At 48.5% G+C, this 14,055-nt stretch overlaps 1 protein-coding gene across 1 annotated transcript; it reads right to left on the bottom strand.

The window, feature by feature from the left end:
• Window positions 1-103: 103 nt before the first annotated feature.
• DCTN2 (dynactin subunit 2) lies at window positions 104-13,584 on the bottom strand. Its single transcript, XM_019742268.2, has 14 exons — window positions 13,408-13,584; window positions 12,444-12,512; window positions 4,421-4,517; window positions 4,186-4,247; window positions 3,796-3,894; window positions 3,377-3,537; window positions 3,039-3,189; window positions 2,645-2,710; window positions 2,394-2,432; window positions 2,133-2,210; window positions 1,968-2,039; window positions 1,619-1,721; window positions 1,418-1,509; window positions 104-549 (listed from the first exon to the last, which is right to left on the bottom strand). The coding sequence occupies exons 1-14, from the start codon at window positions 13,441-13,443 to the stop codon at window positions 463-465; spliced, it is 1,212 nt and encodes a 403-aa protein (XP_019597827.1). The 5' UTR covers window positions 13,444-13,584; the 3' UTR covers window positions 104-462.
• Between the last annotated feature and the right edge of the window lie 471 nt (window positions 13,585-14,055).

Below are 14,055 nucleotides of genomic sequence, written 5' to 3'. Positions count from 1 at the left end.
AAGTTACAATTTAAATCCTCTTGTAGAGAGTAGCTTAGAGTGCCTATTATGCTGTGACTGTCTCAGTGCTGCCTCTTCCCCAGGAAACACAGCAGAGGCCACACAGAGTACAACAGCATTTAATGGTCAGAAACAGTTGTACAGTGTTACAATCAGCCACAGAAGCTGTATTGGAGGACAGGACCCAATCCTTCCCCACCGGACCAAGCAGTATTGGACATGAGCTGGCATGTGGCTGGGCCCATGTCCTCATCTCTGGGGCCTGAGGACAGACCACCATCTAATATCCCCTAGCTACCACTCTAGACATCAGAGGAGAGGTATAAACCCCACATGCAAGAATGTCCCCAGTGTCAAATGGAATGGGGATGTGAGAGTTATAAAGGAGAAACCCTATCTATGAGAGCTGTTAACAGTTCAAAGGGGTAGTCATTACCCCTGTTCTCCATCTCCCAAAGGGGCTCACTTTCCCAGCTTCTTCATCCGTTCATCAATGTTGGCAAAATTCCCCTCAACTGTGGACAGGTTTTCACGCATGGTTGTCTGCACCTAGAAAGTGATACAGATGTTTTACTCTGTCAGGTTCCGGTGCTTACCTCAATGAGGACCTAATTCTCTTAGGACAGAAGTGAAATGGAAACACAGCTTATGAGCTCCAGAGCAGAGAGGTTATAGCAGCAGTTTTCAAACTACCCTTGAAGTGCCATGCACCTAACTTGGTCTGCCAAGCAGGCAGGACTCTTAAAAAGAGCCAAATAAGGTTTTGCTGAAATAGGGTTTCACTGGTTCAAAACTTCTGGAAGCCTGCGCTAGAGGAAGAACGTTATACCAAGTACTTTATATGTTGTTTTCATTTACTTTGATGGCCCTGTGATGCTGGTCTCTTAACTTCAATCCCCCCGCCCAGCAGGGAAAACTGCCTCCAACAGAAACATGGACTCACTATGCTGAGCACAGCTAAAAGAATGAAGGTGAGGCTCACTGCTCAGTCAGGAAGTGGCAGGACCAGGCAGGAGCCTAGCTCCTGATTTGAAAGCCCGTATTTCCTCCCTGTGCTCAGAAGCCTTTGGATGACGATCCAGGGAGGGTACAGCTAAGCTGAGACGACAGAAGGAAAGTAGATTTCAGAGGAAACACTGATGTTTACTGACCTAACAAGTCACCCACATTATTTCACCTAGTCCACATAACTCTGAGGTAGGTGTCATTTTCCAGAGGGTTAAGACAGGTTCATAAGCTAAGTACGTTGTCAGAGGTCCCATAACCACTGAAACATAGTATGCAAATTCAAAGCAAGCCCCTGCCACAACACCATGCTACCAAAGGGGTAAGGCAGAGCCCTCTGAAGATACAGCTGGAGAACCTGGTGTGTGTGCGCTGAAGAAGGGAGGCCGCAAACCAAGAAAGGGGCACACACCTGGGTCAAGAGGGTGGCGTTGTCCTTGAGGGAACTAGCAATCATCTGCTGTGTGGTATCCAAGTGTGTCAGGAGCTGACCAAACTGCATGGCTACAAAAGGGGAAGAAAGGTATCGGGGGGCAGGGGGTTAGAATCCAAGACAAAGGGGAAGGGAACAAGTCTTTCCAATTCTGAGCACCCCTGGCAGCTGGCCTCCCACCTTGTTCATGCAGCTGCTTGATGGTGACAAGTCTCTGCACCAGCTCAGGAAGGGTGGAGGCGACAGGACTCCAGCGCTGTACGGTTTCATATAGCTGGTGCACCTGCAGGGACATGACAGGGCAGAGGGGACAGCCCAGCCATCAGTGAAGTACACACTGAAGACTACACAGGGTGGGGCAAGGTCAACTGGGTGGGGACAGAGCAAAGCACTGCCCTGATTTTTCAGCTGGTGTTTATGAAGACAGGGACCTGAGGATTCAGTGTTCTCATCCATTACCATTAGGATGAGTCGGAGAACATGAGGGAGCAGGAAAGGGTATGAAGATGAGGAAAGATGTCTTCCTGACCTTGCTTTGTGTATCTGCATCCTCTACAGAAGCTTTATGCTTGGCAATCTCATTCACCTTCCCCAGGACACTCTGTAAGCACAGATTTTAAGGTTGATAGTAAGGGCATCCAGGGCTCCCAAAGTCCCAAGCTACCTGTAATCCACTTTGCCCTCCACTTAATACCTGTAGCCGAGCCTCCACTTGGTCCAATACTGCAAGGTCCAGGGCGCTCACCTTTGCCTGCAACAGCTCTACAGTCTCCTGGGGGTGGGGGTTGGGACAAGCTTCATGAAAGGGAAAGGATCAGACTAGGAAGAGGCCACTCCATATTCCACTACAGTAATTAATACATAGCTCATATTCCACTGGAGGTAGTTAACACATACCTGAAAATTATTCTCCAAGCAACCCAATCCCAATATCCCTTCTTCCTTTTACACTCACCGTAAGGCAGGCTCCCTGTAGACCTGCAGAAAGGGGATTCTGGTGGGGAGAAGGAGGAAAGAAATCAGTGGTTCTGATACCTCCATGTGATTACTATCTTCTCCCATCCTTTGTTTTAGCTGGCAGCCCACTGGTTGATCCTGTAACTGAAGCCCTCTCCTGACTCCTCCCAGGATTCGGTGGCCTGCTGGGGACCTTAGGCTTAGGGTACAGGATGTGAGGGTCAGACTAAGTACAGGAGAGCACCTGACCTGAGCATCCTGATCACAGCGTACAGTTGCTTCCAGCTCTGTCAGGCGCTTCTCCAGTTCTGCAACCTAGGGGAAGGATGGAGGTGAGATTTGCTAGCCACCTCCCTCTACTGCAGTGGGAGGTAAGATCCTGCTCTTCTCTGTCTGCTTGCCACTCCGCTCCCCACTCCCCTTTGCCAAGGGACTCCTTTCTCGGGAACACATCCCTAGTCACAATCTTAAAAATCCTAACTGTAAGTAGATGGGTGATGGAAACATGGAGAATGAGACATCAAGGGGAATCAGAAGCATTCCCAGCATCCTCTCCCCAGAACTGATCTCTTGGAGGAAGGCAGGAAAGTCTCTAGGGCCACGTCTCCCCTGGCTCCTCAACCAACACTACAGACATACTTACTTTGGCAGCTTGAGAGAACTTGTCCTGCTCAGGCCGAGAATGTAGTTCGTAAGTGACAAGGCTGCTATCTGGGACGGTCCCACTTGTGGTCTTTCCCCCTGCACCAGCCCCTTTGCTGTTCTTTGTTGCTTCCAGTTGCAGCAGCAGGCGCCTGGGTCAGGAGACCAAGTAGTATCAGGCCTCGCAGGAGGACCAGCCCAGTGACTCTCTTTCATGTCTACCTCTCAGTCAGCATTAAGGAACAGCTAGGCCAGCCCTCCCTTAACAGCCCTGTCAGTACCTGGCTGAGTCCCTCTACCACCATCAGCAATGATTTCCCAACCACGTAGGGCACCCACTTAGCCAGAGCTCCATCGGGGTCAGTGAGGTTGATCGCTGCATCTGGTCCCAGCAGCTTCTCCAGGTGGGAAGAAACGAGCTGCTGCTTCAGGGCTGCCAGCTGCTTAGCCAGCACCACAGGCGTCAGCTTCTCCTCTGTGGCTGACTCTTTCACTGTTGTCTGGTATGAAAAGTAGACAGTGAAGGGTGGCAAGAGTGAATCAAGGGGAAAAAAAATGAATCAAGACCAGCTGTGGCTGGAAGTCACCGCGATGGTTCTTACCCGCCTATAGCACTGAATGTAGATTCGTGTATATTCCTAAAGTTTGGAAACCTCAGCCCTCTTATCCAGGAGCTTAGGGAATCTTTCTCTTCCTGCTAGGAGATCCTCCTTTGCTATACAAGTCATAACAGAGAGGGAAGAAAAGTTTATAGTTACCTTGATTTTCTCAACTTCAGTTGTCAGCTCTTGGACTTCATGCAGTAGTCGCTGATACTTTTGCTGGGGTGTCTCCTTCACTCCCAGACCCTCTCCAAGCTAGAGAGCAAGCACAAATGGGGATGTTACACCTCCCTGTACAGGGAACCTCAAGAATTAATCCCAACTCTGGGCCTGAGTTATAGGGTATGGATGACACGAGCGCAGAACTGAGACAGCGGGGGGCCTGCAGACTCCACAGCCAGTGCAGAGGGACAGAACATTCTCAACTGCATCCTGCTGGTTCCTCAGGACCCTCAACCAGAGAGGAACTTGGAATCTGACTGTATCCCTTGATCTCCTGCTACATAGGGTCACTGTACCATTCCCATCAACACACACACAACAAACCATCTCATATTCTCCGGATTCATATCCTGTCCTCTTGGTTTTTCCAATACGATCTGAGAAATCTGTCAAGAAAAGAAGATGGATTTGAAGGCTTGATCTAGGCCCAGGGCAGTCATGGCCTCAGGTGACAATGAGGGCTTCCACAAGACATCTCCAGAAGGGACCCTTTCCCAAAGCAAGTCACTAAGGCCTGAGGACAGGATTCCCTCCCACCCAATTTTCAGCCCAGTCTCACCGAGTCCCTTTGTCCCCACTCTCTTGTCTTTGAACTTGTCATAGGCAGCATTGGGATTGACAATGATATGCTCCACACTTGTGCTCGACAGCTCCTCCTGCAGGAATAGGTAGTTCAGGCCCGGGGCAGACTCACTCACACCCTGGAACTTCCCCACAAAATCCCCAAACCATTAGGAGACTGGGCCCTATTTTCCAAGAGGAAAGAAGGGCAGCTCGATTCCAAGCTGCCGACCCAGCCTCGACCTAGGAAATGGAAGCTTCCTGGTAAATTTGGAGTCTCAGTTGTACAAATATTAACACCCTGGTTCAACTGGGAACAGAGGTAGCATAACCTCCCCACCCACTCTGTACATAAGCCTCCCCATTTCCCCACCCCATCCAACTGGGCCCTCCCAGTTATCTGGCACACACCATGCACTCAGGGCAAGAAACCAACCTGACCTCTCTTAACCTCCCCCTCCCAAAAGTAAATTTCCTTGCTGCTGAGGAAGTCCATTTTCAAGTTAACCTTCATTCTTGCTGGAGGAAAAGAGGAGGGATGGAAGATAAGCTACGAACTCTAAGGGTGAACATTAGGACTTTAATATGCTGCCAAAGGGAAGACACCAGCTCGTAGATACAAAAGGAAGGTTGGCTGGCTGAGGGCCTGACCAGAAGCCCTGTTTCCAGGCTGCCATGAGGCCAGGGAATTCAGGGGAGAGAGAGAAGAGGCAAGGGTTTACTGTATTATTTTTTAAGGGACATCTTAGCAGCAACAAGCAAAAGCAGTATCTGCTTGCCAAGAGTACCTGTGGGGCAAGGGCCATATGTAACTCCTGAAATAGACAGCACAGCATCTTTTTAAAGAGAACCTATAGCGCCTGCCCCTTCTCCCTGACCCCTCTGCTGTCTCCAGCACTGAAGCGCTTCCATAAGCAGGGGACATGGTAATGAAAGTGAGAGATTTTACTCTAGAAATTGAAGCAGAGAGGTTCCCTCCTTACTAGGTATCCACTGGCTGTTCAGATTCCAATAACTACACCCAGACCGAGTGCTTCAGACTACATGTCTCTCCTTCAATTGTCAGCAGTCCAATAACTCTCACTACATTACTGAAGGAAGGGGAAAGGGGGAAAGAGGCCCAGGAGTCCTTTTCTTCTGAGGATGACATCTCCACCTTCTCCAGGAGGAAGGCCAAGTGTCTTCTTTCCTTTAACAGGAATAATGGTTCTCAACCCTGGCTGCACAATAGACTCTCTGAGAAAATGTATTCAAAAAGAAAAGAGGCCTGGGCTCACCTCTGTAGATGCTGATTTATTGTTCTGGGGTAAGGCCAGGGCAGTAGGCCAGTTTAAAAACTACTCAGGTGATTCTAATATGCAGCCAGGACCCAGAATCTCTGCCTGTGTGTGGGGAGGGGAGGGGTGGGCGGGTGATGATGGAGAGACATCATGGAGAAAGAGCAGCAGACAAAAGCTCCGTCCTTCATGTCTGGTCTGCTATGAGAGGAGTCAGTGTGAGTGGCAATAATCTTCACGGATGTGCAGGGCAGAGGGACAAGATAAAGATTAAGGGAAAACAAAAGGGTTCAATGTCCATGTGCAAGTGCATAGGAGAAGAGACAACTCACTCCCAAATCATTATCTCTTTAATCTCCTCTGAATGTTATGGCCAGAGCACCCCCCAGCCAAGGAACTGTGTGGTCTCCAGCTTCTATAAGTAAAGTATTTGAGAAGGACTCGTGCTCAGCAAAGAAAATCATTTTCTTGTAAGTTCATACGCAAGAATATGCCACTGCTCCCTGTGAGTGCTCCAATCGAGGCCAGTGAAGTAGAAATCCAATTTTTAAAAAAAATCCTCTTAAAAAGAGGAATGGGAGGTGTAGTCTACAGGCCAAAGAAAGAAATTAATCATAGCTACCATTTGATAAGACCTTATTATGGGTCAGGCACCATGCAGATGAGAACTTGCTTTCTTATTTACTTTCCTATATAAGGAAGGGGTGGAATAAAAAAGGTAAACACACAGCATGTGAGTTTCAGAGCTTCTGGACAGCACCAGGGAGGACAGTGCTTTCATCTCACTAGTCCTGCTCTGGGAGCACGGCCTGGGCCAGGAGGGCTGCCCGACACTGGCATCCCCACACTGGCAGCCTCAGGTGGGCAGCACACTCAGTCTTCCAGTGGCACCTACTCCACCAGTGTCTCAGAGATCTAGGGACATGGGTCAGGGGTAGTGCCATTACAGTGATTTGTGCAATGGGAAAAGGTTGTCCGCTGGTGTGGGGCAGAACAGATTACAGATTTAGTAGAGACAAAAGGAGAGAGAAACACTGCCCATCACAGCACACCCCGTTAAAAAGCAGATGAAAGGTCAGGCTTCTTACCAGCTCCTTGTGGTTTCCCCAGAGGTGAGAAAATCAAAAGAGTTAAAAGGAAAGGGAGTGGGGAAATGGGGGTGAGGGAGGGGAAAAAAAAAAGACAAAATGTTATTAGCAAATTGTCACATGCACTACATGACAGTCTTCAAACACACTGCACCACAGGGCCCAGGGTAGCCTAGCAAAACTTGGGGGCCAAAAAAAATTTCAGCTGGGGTCATCACATACTCCAAGAGAAAGAAGAGCTTGGGCACCTTTCCTCTCTGGTGGTGAGGATGTCATGAAGGCTTGCTATTAACAGAAGCAATTCAGGACCATCTGAGAACTAGCAGTTAGATGCTGAAAGCTAGTGGCATGGAATAAGAAAGTGGGAGAAGGCCGAGGTGGAGAGGAAGCTGTAGAAATGGCAGAATGTGAAGCAGAGGCTATGGTGATTCTGAGGACCTATAGCTGATTGAGAGTCCATAATTCTCAAGCGGGGAGCTCATGGCTCAAGTCTTGTCTCCTGGTTTCTCTAGTTTTGAAGAAAAAGACATTTGGATGGCAGAATCAGTCACAATGAGGGTGCTCACATGGGTGGATTGGTATTTTAGGTAAAGCAGAATAAATACGTCAGGTATAGATGGTGAGTTTAGGGAAACATGAAGTACCTAACTGCAGCCCCATTCTCATTCTCTACTGCAGAGGAGAGGCAGGGCAAATCCAGGTCCCTCATGTGGTCTGGTGTGTTTGAATCCATCTCAAATGATGGGTAACTCACCCTGTAGCTCTAAGGGATCTAGAGCAATTCTGCCATGATGTGCTAGCACAGAGTCCAGAGGACACCAAGATTCACAGCGACCAGCCCATGTGCGGGACATGTTTCTTCAACCCTCTGTTCACAAGATTCACAGGGGTTGGATGGTAGAACTGGGGGGGTGGGGGGGAAGGTGAGAGTATTTCAAAGAGGCCTTATTTTAGTCCAAGCCACATAAATAAGACTCCCACTTCCTGGCAAGACTGGTAAAGAACTGCCAGGAGAGGAAATCCAGCTGTATGTCCTGCCTCTCTAGGAACTCTACTGATGGGCAGATAGAAGTGTGGAGGGTAGAGGATGGTTATGTACATATGGAAACACATGGTGTAATAATGACAGGTACTCCCTGCTCCAGAGGTTCTCAGCTAGATACAGCTGAATTTCAACCTCTTCATTCCCTGGCTGATGTCAGGGCTCAGTCCAGCCAAGAATCCTCTCAGCTCAGGGCAGAGGTGGGCCTGAGTCCTGTGGTCTGGGCTGGGATATCTCTGCAGAGTAGATATAAGCACTCAAGGGGCACACATGCAAATACATGAGGGGAGGCAGACACACCACACCTTTCTCTTACTTGCCCAACCAAGCTAAAACCAGCTTGGGTGAAACTCAAGGAGAAAGAGAGGACAATGGGCCATAAGTTCAAGTTCAAATCACAAGGAACAATCAGAATGGGAGAGAACAGAAAATCAAAGTAAAGGAAAAGTGGCATATTAGTTTGTAAATAGTATATACCACCTCCAGATCTATCCAATGGGTGGATTGGGGGAGGGGTGAATGAGATTTTAGGCATAATTCCTGTAACCTATAACAGTCACCATGGAAACCTAGTACACCCAGCCACCTTGACTGGAAAATTCTAAGTGCCGTGATCCCAGGTACCAGTTTATCTGGTACCTGATTCCCAGTCTCTCTCACTAATGAACTCCCAGACTCCCCAAGGCTGTTTGGCTAAATGGCTGTGCCTCAGAGGGCAAGACGTGAAGTTGTAGATAAGGCAGGGGAAGAGGCCACTGAAGCTCTCTGAGCCTCTTCAGGCTCTATGCCAACACTGGAGCCAGGGGACTTCGGAACCATGATGACAAGGAAGATGGATAGTACTGTAGAATAAAACTGTCCAGGATGGACCAACGTAGCGCTTGACCATCCATCCATTTCTATAGGAGGGGTACAGAAACAGGAAGACTCATGAAAGCATGAATAACCCAAGTTGTTACCTTAAAATTGCATACAACATCCCTTTCCTAACCTATTTACCTTTCTCTAAAGGCTTAGCATAGGAAAAGATTAAAATGAGTTTTTCCCAGGCATAATCCAGAGTAAGGACGGTGACTATTCCCCTTGTTCACCAGCCTTGTCTAGAATGGCTAATAGTCATTCCTTTCCTCTTGACTCCATTTCAGTCTGAGGAGGAGAAAGGCAACCCCCTTCTAACTTAAGCCCCTAAATGCCTCATGTCTAAAAGCATTCCTAGCCTCCATGTTTCTATCCCATCCTCCACTGGACAGTTTTAATCTGCAGACCTCACAAGGGGATGAGACAATGATTCATGGACCATAGCTGTGCTTCTAAACCTTGATTAATGATCTTTAAACATAAGGCCAGCAGGCCCCTTAGTGATCTAGCTAGGGACTCATTAGGATTTAAAACGATTAGCTACAACAAAAGCACAGTGACAGAGCACTGCATGCAAGATGGCAGATGAAAAAAGCATGCAGAGAAGAAGCATCGAATGGTCTTACTTGTGCAAACTAGTGTCCAGGCAAGGTGGTGAGGAGGGAGGATGGGGGAAGCATTAGGAAAAACTCAGGTTAAGTTCAAGTGTGCCAACAGTCAATGAACACAATCAAGCATACTCTATACCCCAAACTGGAAGGGAGAACCTACTGCTCATTTCAGGCTGGTGGAGTGTCCAGCAGTACCTACCCTTTGGAGAACTGAAGCTTCTGCCAGGGCCCCACCAAACTATGGCAGGTCATTTTTCCCCTTTCACATGGTATTGGAGATAGTTATGATATAAAGGGAGAAACTAAATCCTGTTTCTAGTGCGGTTTTTTCAATTTACTCCCCTTGCTCCAGCAGTTCCAAAGCCATGAGCAGAATGCCTCACAGACCCGAGGCAGGCTGTGGGAGGGAATTCCAATTGGGAATTAGCTTTCTTGACATTTTAAAGACAAGTCTCCAAACAAACCCATCACCTCAATCAATCCAGGAGTGTCTGAAATGCAGAGAGGAGATCCTCCTACATTAAGGAGGAAAGGGCTAGCCTATGGTTTTCTGGCCCATTCATTTTAGAATATTTTACCTCCTGCTGAAATTGTTTTAAAGGGATAGTAGGAAAATCAGGATTATCTTTAACAAAATTAAAATGTTCTACTACTTTCCTTCCCCATCCTCCCCACTGTGGGAATTGCAAAACTTTTATATTTAAGTTAAACTAGAAATTACAATCTTTAAGAGATATTAGAGAAAATTATTTCCTTCAGCAGCCCAATTTCTTCCACAGGGGAGCAAAGAAAGGAAGGAGGTTAAAAGATTGGGGGCGAAGAGCAGTCAACATTCTGCCTATTCCTTTAAATAAAAATCTGCTGACTGTCCCCCTCACAAACGGTTTCATAAGAAACTGGTCATAGTGGTTGTCTCCAGGGAAGGGAACTGAGTGGTGGCAGGCAGTGGTAGGAAAAAAGACTTTTGTTCTGTGTGCATATAACACCGATTTTAAAAACCAATAGAATTAAAGTTGGAAATAATCTGGAGACAAGGTAGAGCATGCTGTTGCCAGCGGTTAAGCAGGTGACTGAAAACCTCATGGTCAGCCACAATAGTGGTGACATGCACTGTTTCCTGTACTTGGTCTAAAGAGGGTAGGTGAGAAGAGGATAGGCTGCTGGTGAGAGTCCAGGCCTCATGGACATGGGGTCTCTGGATTGTCTAAGTACCACCCACTGCTCCTCAAGCTGCATATTTACATCGCTATTAAGAGCAGTGACAGAACCATTACTCAGCTGACTTCCTGAAAGCTGCCCTCCAAAGGCCCATGGGACATGCAGGGGCCAGAGACATTAGCTAACATCAGGAAACATCTCAGCAACCCCCACCCCTGCCCAGCCCTCCTGTAGCAGATGAAGGTCTCCACCCCCACTCACTCTTCCCTACAGAGTCATTTACCCTCCAGCTCCCATACACTCCGAGACTGACATCCTGGGCAATATGCCGCAGCAAATAAACACTTATGTCCTCTCCCCATCACATGCTACTAAAATAGGCTGCTCAGTCTCAGCAGAGAAGCAGCCAATCAGGGCTGCACATTCCGGTTCTACCATGCCCGGAATGGGTGTCATCTTCTTTTTATTAAGATATCCCAGTACCTTCAAAAGAAAATTACAATGTATTTTTTGGTTTGGAATGGGGACTGCTGTGGTACTACCTATCTGTATCATGGTCAGTGACAAAACAACAAAGTTCCATTCATTATCTTGCCACGAAGGCTTGATTCTTACTGGCCATAGTTGAGCATTCTCTGAACTGTGGCAGTAGAGTGGAGATCTCAGTGTACACACTGCTGCCCTGTGAGGTCAGGCAGCTCCCTAATAAGACACCTCTTGGAGTGACAGGGGCACACCTAGGTGCTTGAGCAATGACAACATCTGCATTATCTCCACATACTCAGGCTTGGGGGACAGACTGACATGCCAGCAAGTACAGAAGCCACAAGGCACACACCACTGAGAGAGGGGATGGGAAGGTGTTCCCCACAAAGTAGGAACCACTTCCACATGGGGGAAATCAAATAAGGAATAAGTGAGTACGCCAAGCCATACATTATAAGCCAGCAACCAGCATTCTCGAGAACTAATGAGCCCCACAGACAAAGGACTTACAGACACACATACTGAGCCTGTTCCCACTGACTCTTGGTCACAACTTTATTGAGCTCTCACACCATCCATGTAACCCTAGCCCAGCTCTTTTTGGAAATAACAGAACCTAAAACACATCCTATAAGACATGGTAATAGATCTTTGTTCCCCTTAGCACTTACATACAGAATTTTTACTATGTTGATTTTCATTCACTCAATTTTGTTTTTTCTTTCGTGTTTCCCATATGTATCCTAACTCCCCCATTAGTCTGGGGGATCCTTGAGACTAGGGACATTTCTTCCTCTGCATTGCACACACACAAAAAATCAACACAGAATGAACATATTCAGTAAACAATGCTAAGTGGTTCCCCTCATTAAAATGTGTCCACAGCTAATTCCTTCCTCCTCAGAACTCTTCTTGGATCTGAGCGCTATCAGGGCCTCTCCTATGCTGATATCAGACTTGTGTTCTTCCTCAAATTTGTTTTGTTCTGACCAGGTCTCTCTTCTTTCTAAAATCTCCAAATTATTTTCTTACTCCTTGCCCAATGGCTACTGGATATTCATATAAGAGTACTTCTCTATACTTCAAAGTCTAGCTCTTGGTAGGATGCTAATGAACATGTATTAAATGAAATATTTTTGAACTAGAAGGTCTAGGTCCTAACCTCTAGCAGTTTATAAGAGCTTCGGCTTCATGATTCCTTACCACGGCTAGCACCCAGGGGCTTAACTAAATCACTAGTCCCAAAACTGTTCTGAGATATTTCAAAGGTCAAGGATCGGGTCTTATTAGTTGGAATTCCACTGACCTGACACTCCTTCCTGGCACTGCTCATTGGCAGCTGCAAGACAAGCAAGGCCTCTGTAAGCCCCGCCACCTACACACCACCCAGGCTGGGTTGGCATACCCGCTTATTGCTGTGGCTCCCCAGAAATGGGAAAGGGCCTGCCTGAGGGAGAAAGGTCAGAGTCCAGAGGAGTCCTGAGGCAGTGCACAGTCTTACCGCATCAAACTCCGCTTGGTCATCCTCAGGTAGGTCGCTGGTTTCATAAACATCTGGCTCGTTCCTGGCCTGCAGGTAGAAGCAGTGACCACCCAGCTTCACTACGGAGCATCCACCAACACCCCTGACCCTATTCCATTTGAACAAGTTAACAGAGAAGGCAGGTTGTGATGCCAGGATTCTGTCCCTTCTCTTCCACCTGCCCGGTTAACTGCACATCAGTTCCCATGACTTAGAGGGATGGGGCTAATAGTGGGACAACTGGGACCTGATGGTAAATGGTGAGTGTAAGTGATGACAAAGATGTTACCCTGAATCTGAGGGGGGTGGGTCTTTGGCAATCATTATGGCAAAGGTAGAAGGACTATCCTTGAATCAGGTTCTATACACCACTACCCTGGCACAAGGGTGTGAGTGACTCAGGACCTTAGTACCCATGATCCTGTGACCCAACCCCCACTCCGAGAATGCAGGCAGGACAGCAGAAAAGGGTACATGACGGCATGTGAGGGGTAGGGTGGGGTTGGGGTGGACACTCCCAGGACAGTTCTCCATCTGGCACAAGAAGGGTTCTGCCACGGTAACCTCTTCCTTGGCAGGATAAAGGCCATCACTAAGTGGCCTGGTATGTGTTTCTGGGGTGGGGATGGGAGGTTTGGGGAGACACGGGTGGTGCTGACACGGATGGCAAACACTCGACCACAAATGGTAAGGGCCCGGAGACAATTTCTGGGCCGAGAAACCGGCGACTGCCGGAAGAGGGGCCTGGTAGGCCGTCCCAAAGCCTGGCCCAGTCGGGTCAGAGGAGTCCGGAAGATGCTGCGGCCCGTCCGGGAGCGAGCCCCGGAGCCCCGGGGGCGGAGGAGGGGCTGCAGGCGGGAGGGGTCACGGGTTGGTGTCTGTTGGGGGTCCTTAGGAGGTTGGGGGCGCGGTCCTGGGGACCCGGGGCCGGCCCTGTACTCACAATGCCGGGAAGGTCGGCGTATTTAGGGTCCGCCATGGCGGCGGCGAGGCGGGGTTGGGGGACCGGGGACTCGGCGGAGCCGGGGCCGGTGTTCGGGTAGGGGAGAGGCTGGGTCCGGGTCCCGGGTTAAGGCGGCGGCAAAGGGAGCGGCGGAGGAGGCGGAGAAGCAGGAAGTCTCGCGACAGCAGTAGCATAGGCGAAGGGTAAAGCAAAAGTCGCGAGAACAGCTCCCTACCACACCCCTGAACAGGCGAGGTTTGGCGAGAACGAGGCCAGAGAATGAGGTAATGGCGGGGCGGCGGGGGGAGGGACGCCGCATAGGATTGTTGGATATGTAGTCTTGGCCGCCCCGGTATTGGGCGGGAGGCGACATCCCCATCCCAAGCCACTTAGTGATGGGAGTTATTTCATCCAACTTATTTTCTTTAATTTTCACATCGTCTGTGAAAAGAGTTTTTATAATTCCTGTTTTTCAAATGAATAAATTTGCACTTCCAGAAATTAAATGACTAGATAAAAATAACACAACTAGGCATGTTGGGGCACAGCCAAGACTTCAAAAACAACAATAACAGCAACAACAAGTAAACTTTAATAAAGCCTCAGTCACGTTTAGAATGAAAAAGTGAAACAATTTTCTCAATTTAG

The sequence above is a fragment of the Rhinolophus sinicus genome, linkage group LG02 (genome assembly GCF_036562045.2).
Source record: "Rhinolophus sinicus isolate RSC01 linkage group LG02, ASM3656204v1, whole genome shotgun sequence".
Classification (NCBI taxonomy): domain Eukaryota; kingdom Metazoa; phylum Chordata; class Mammalia; order Chiroptera; family Rhinolophidae; genus Rhinolophus; species Rhinolophus sinicus.
The sequence above is the reverse complement of the archived record's forward strand: the minus strand, read 5'-3'. Positions and strand labels throughout refer to the sequence as shown.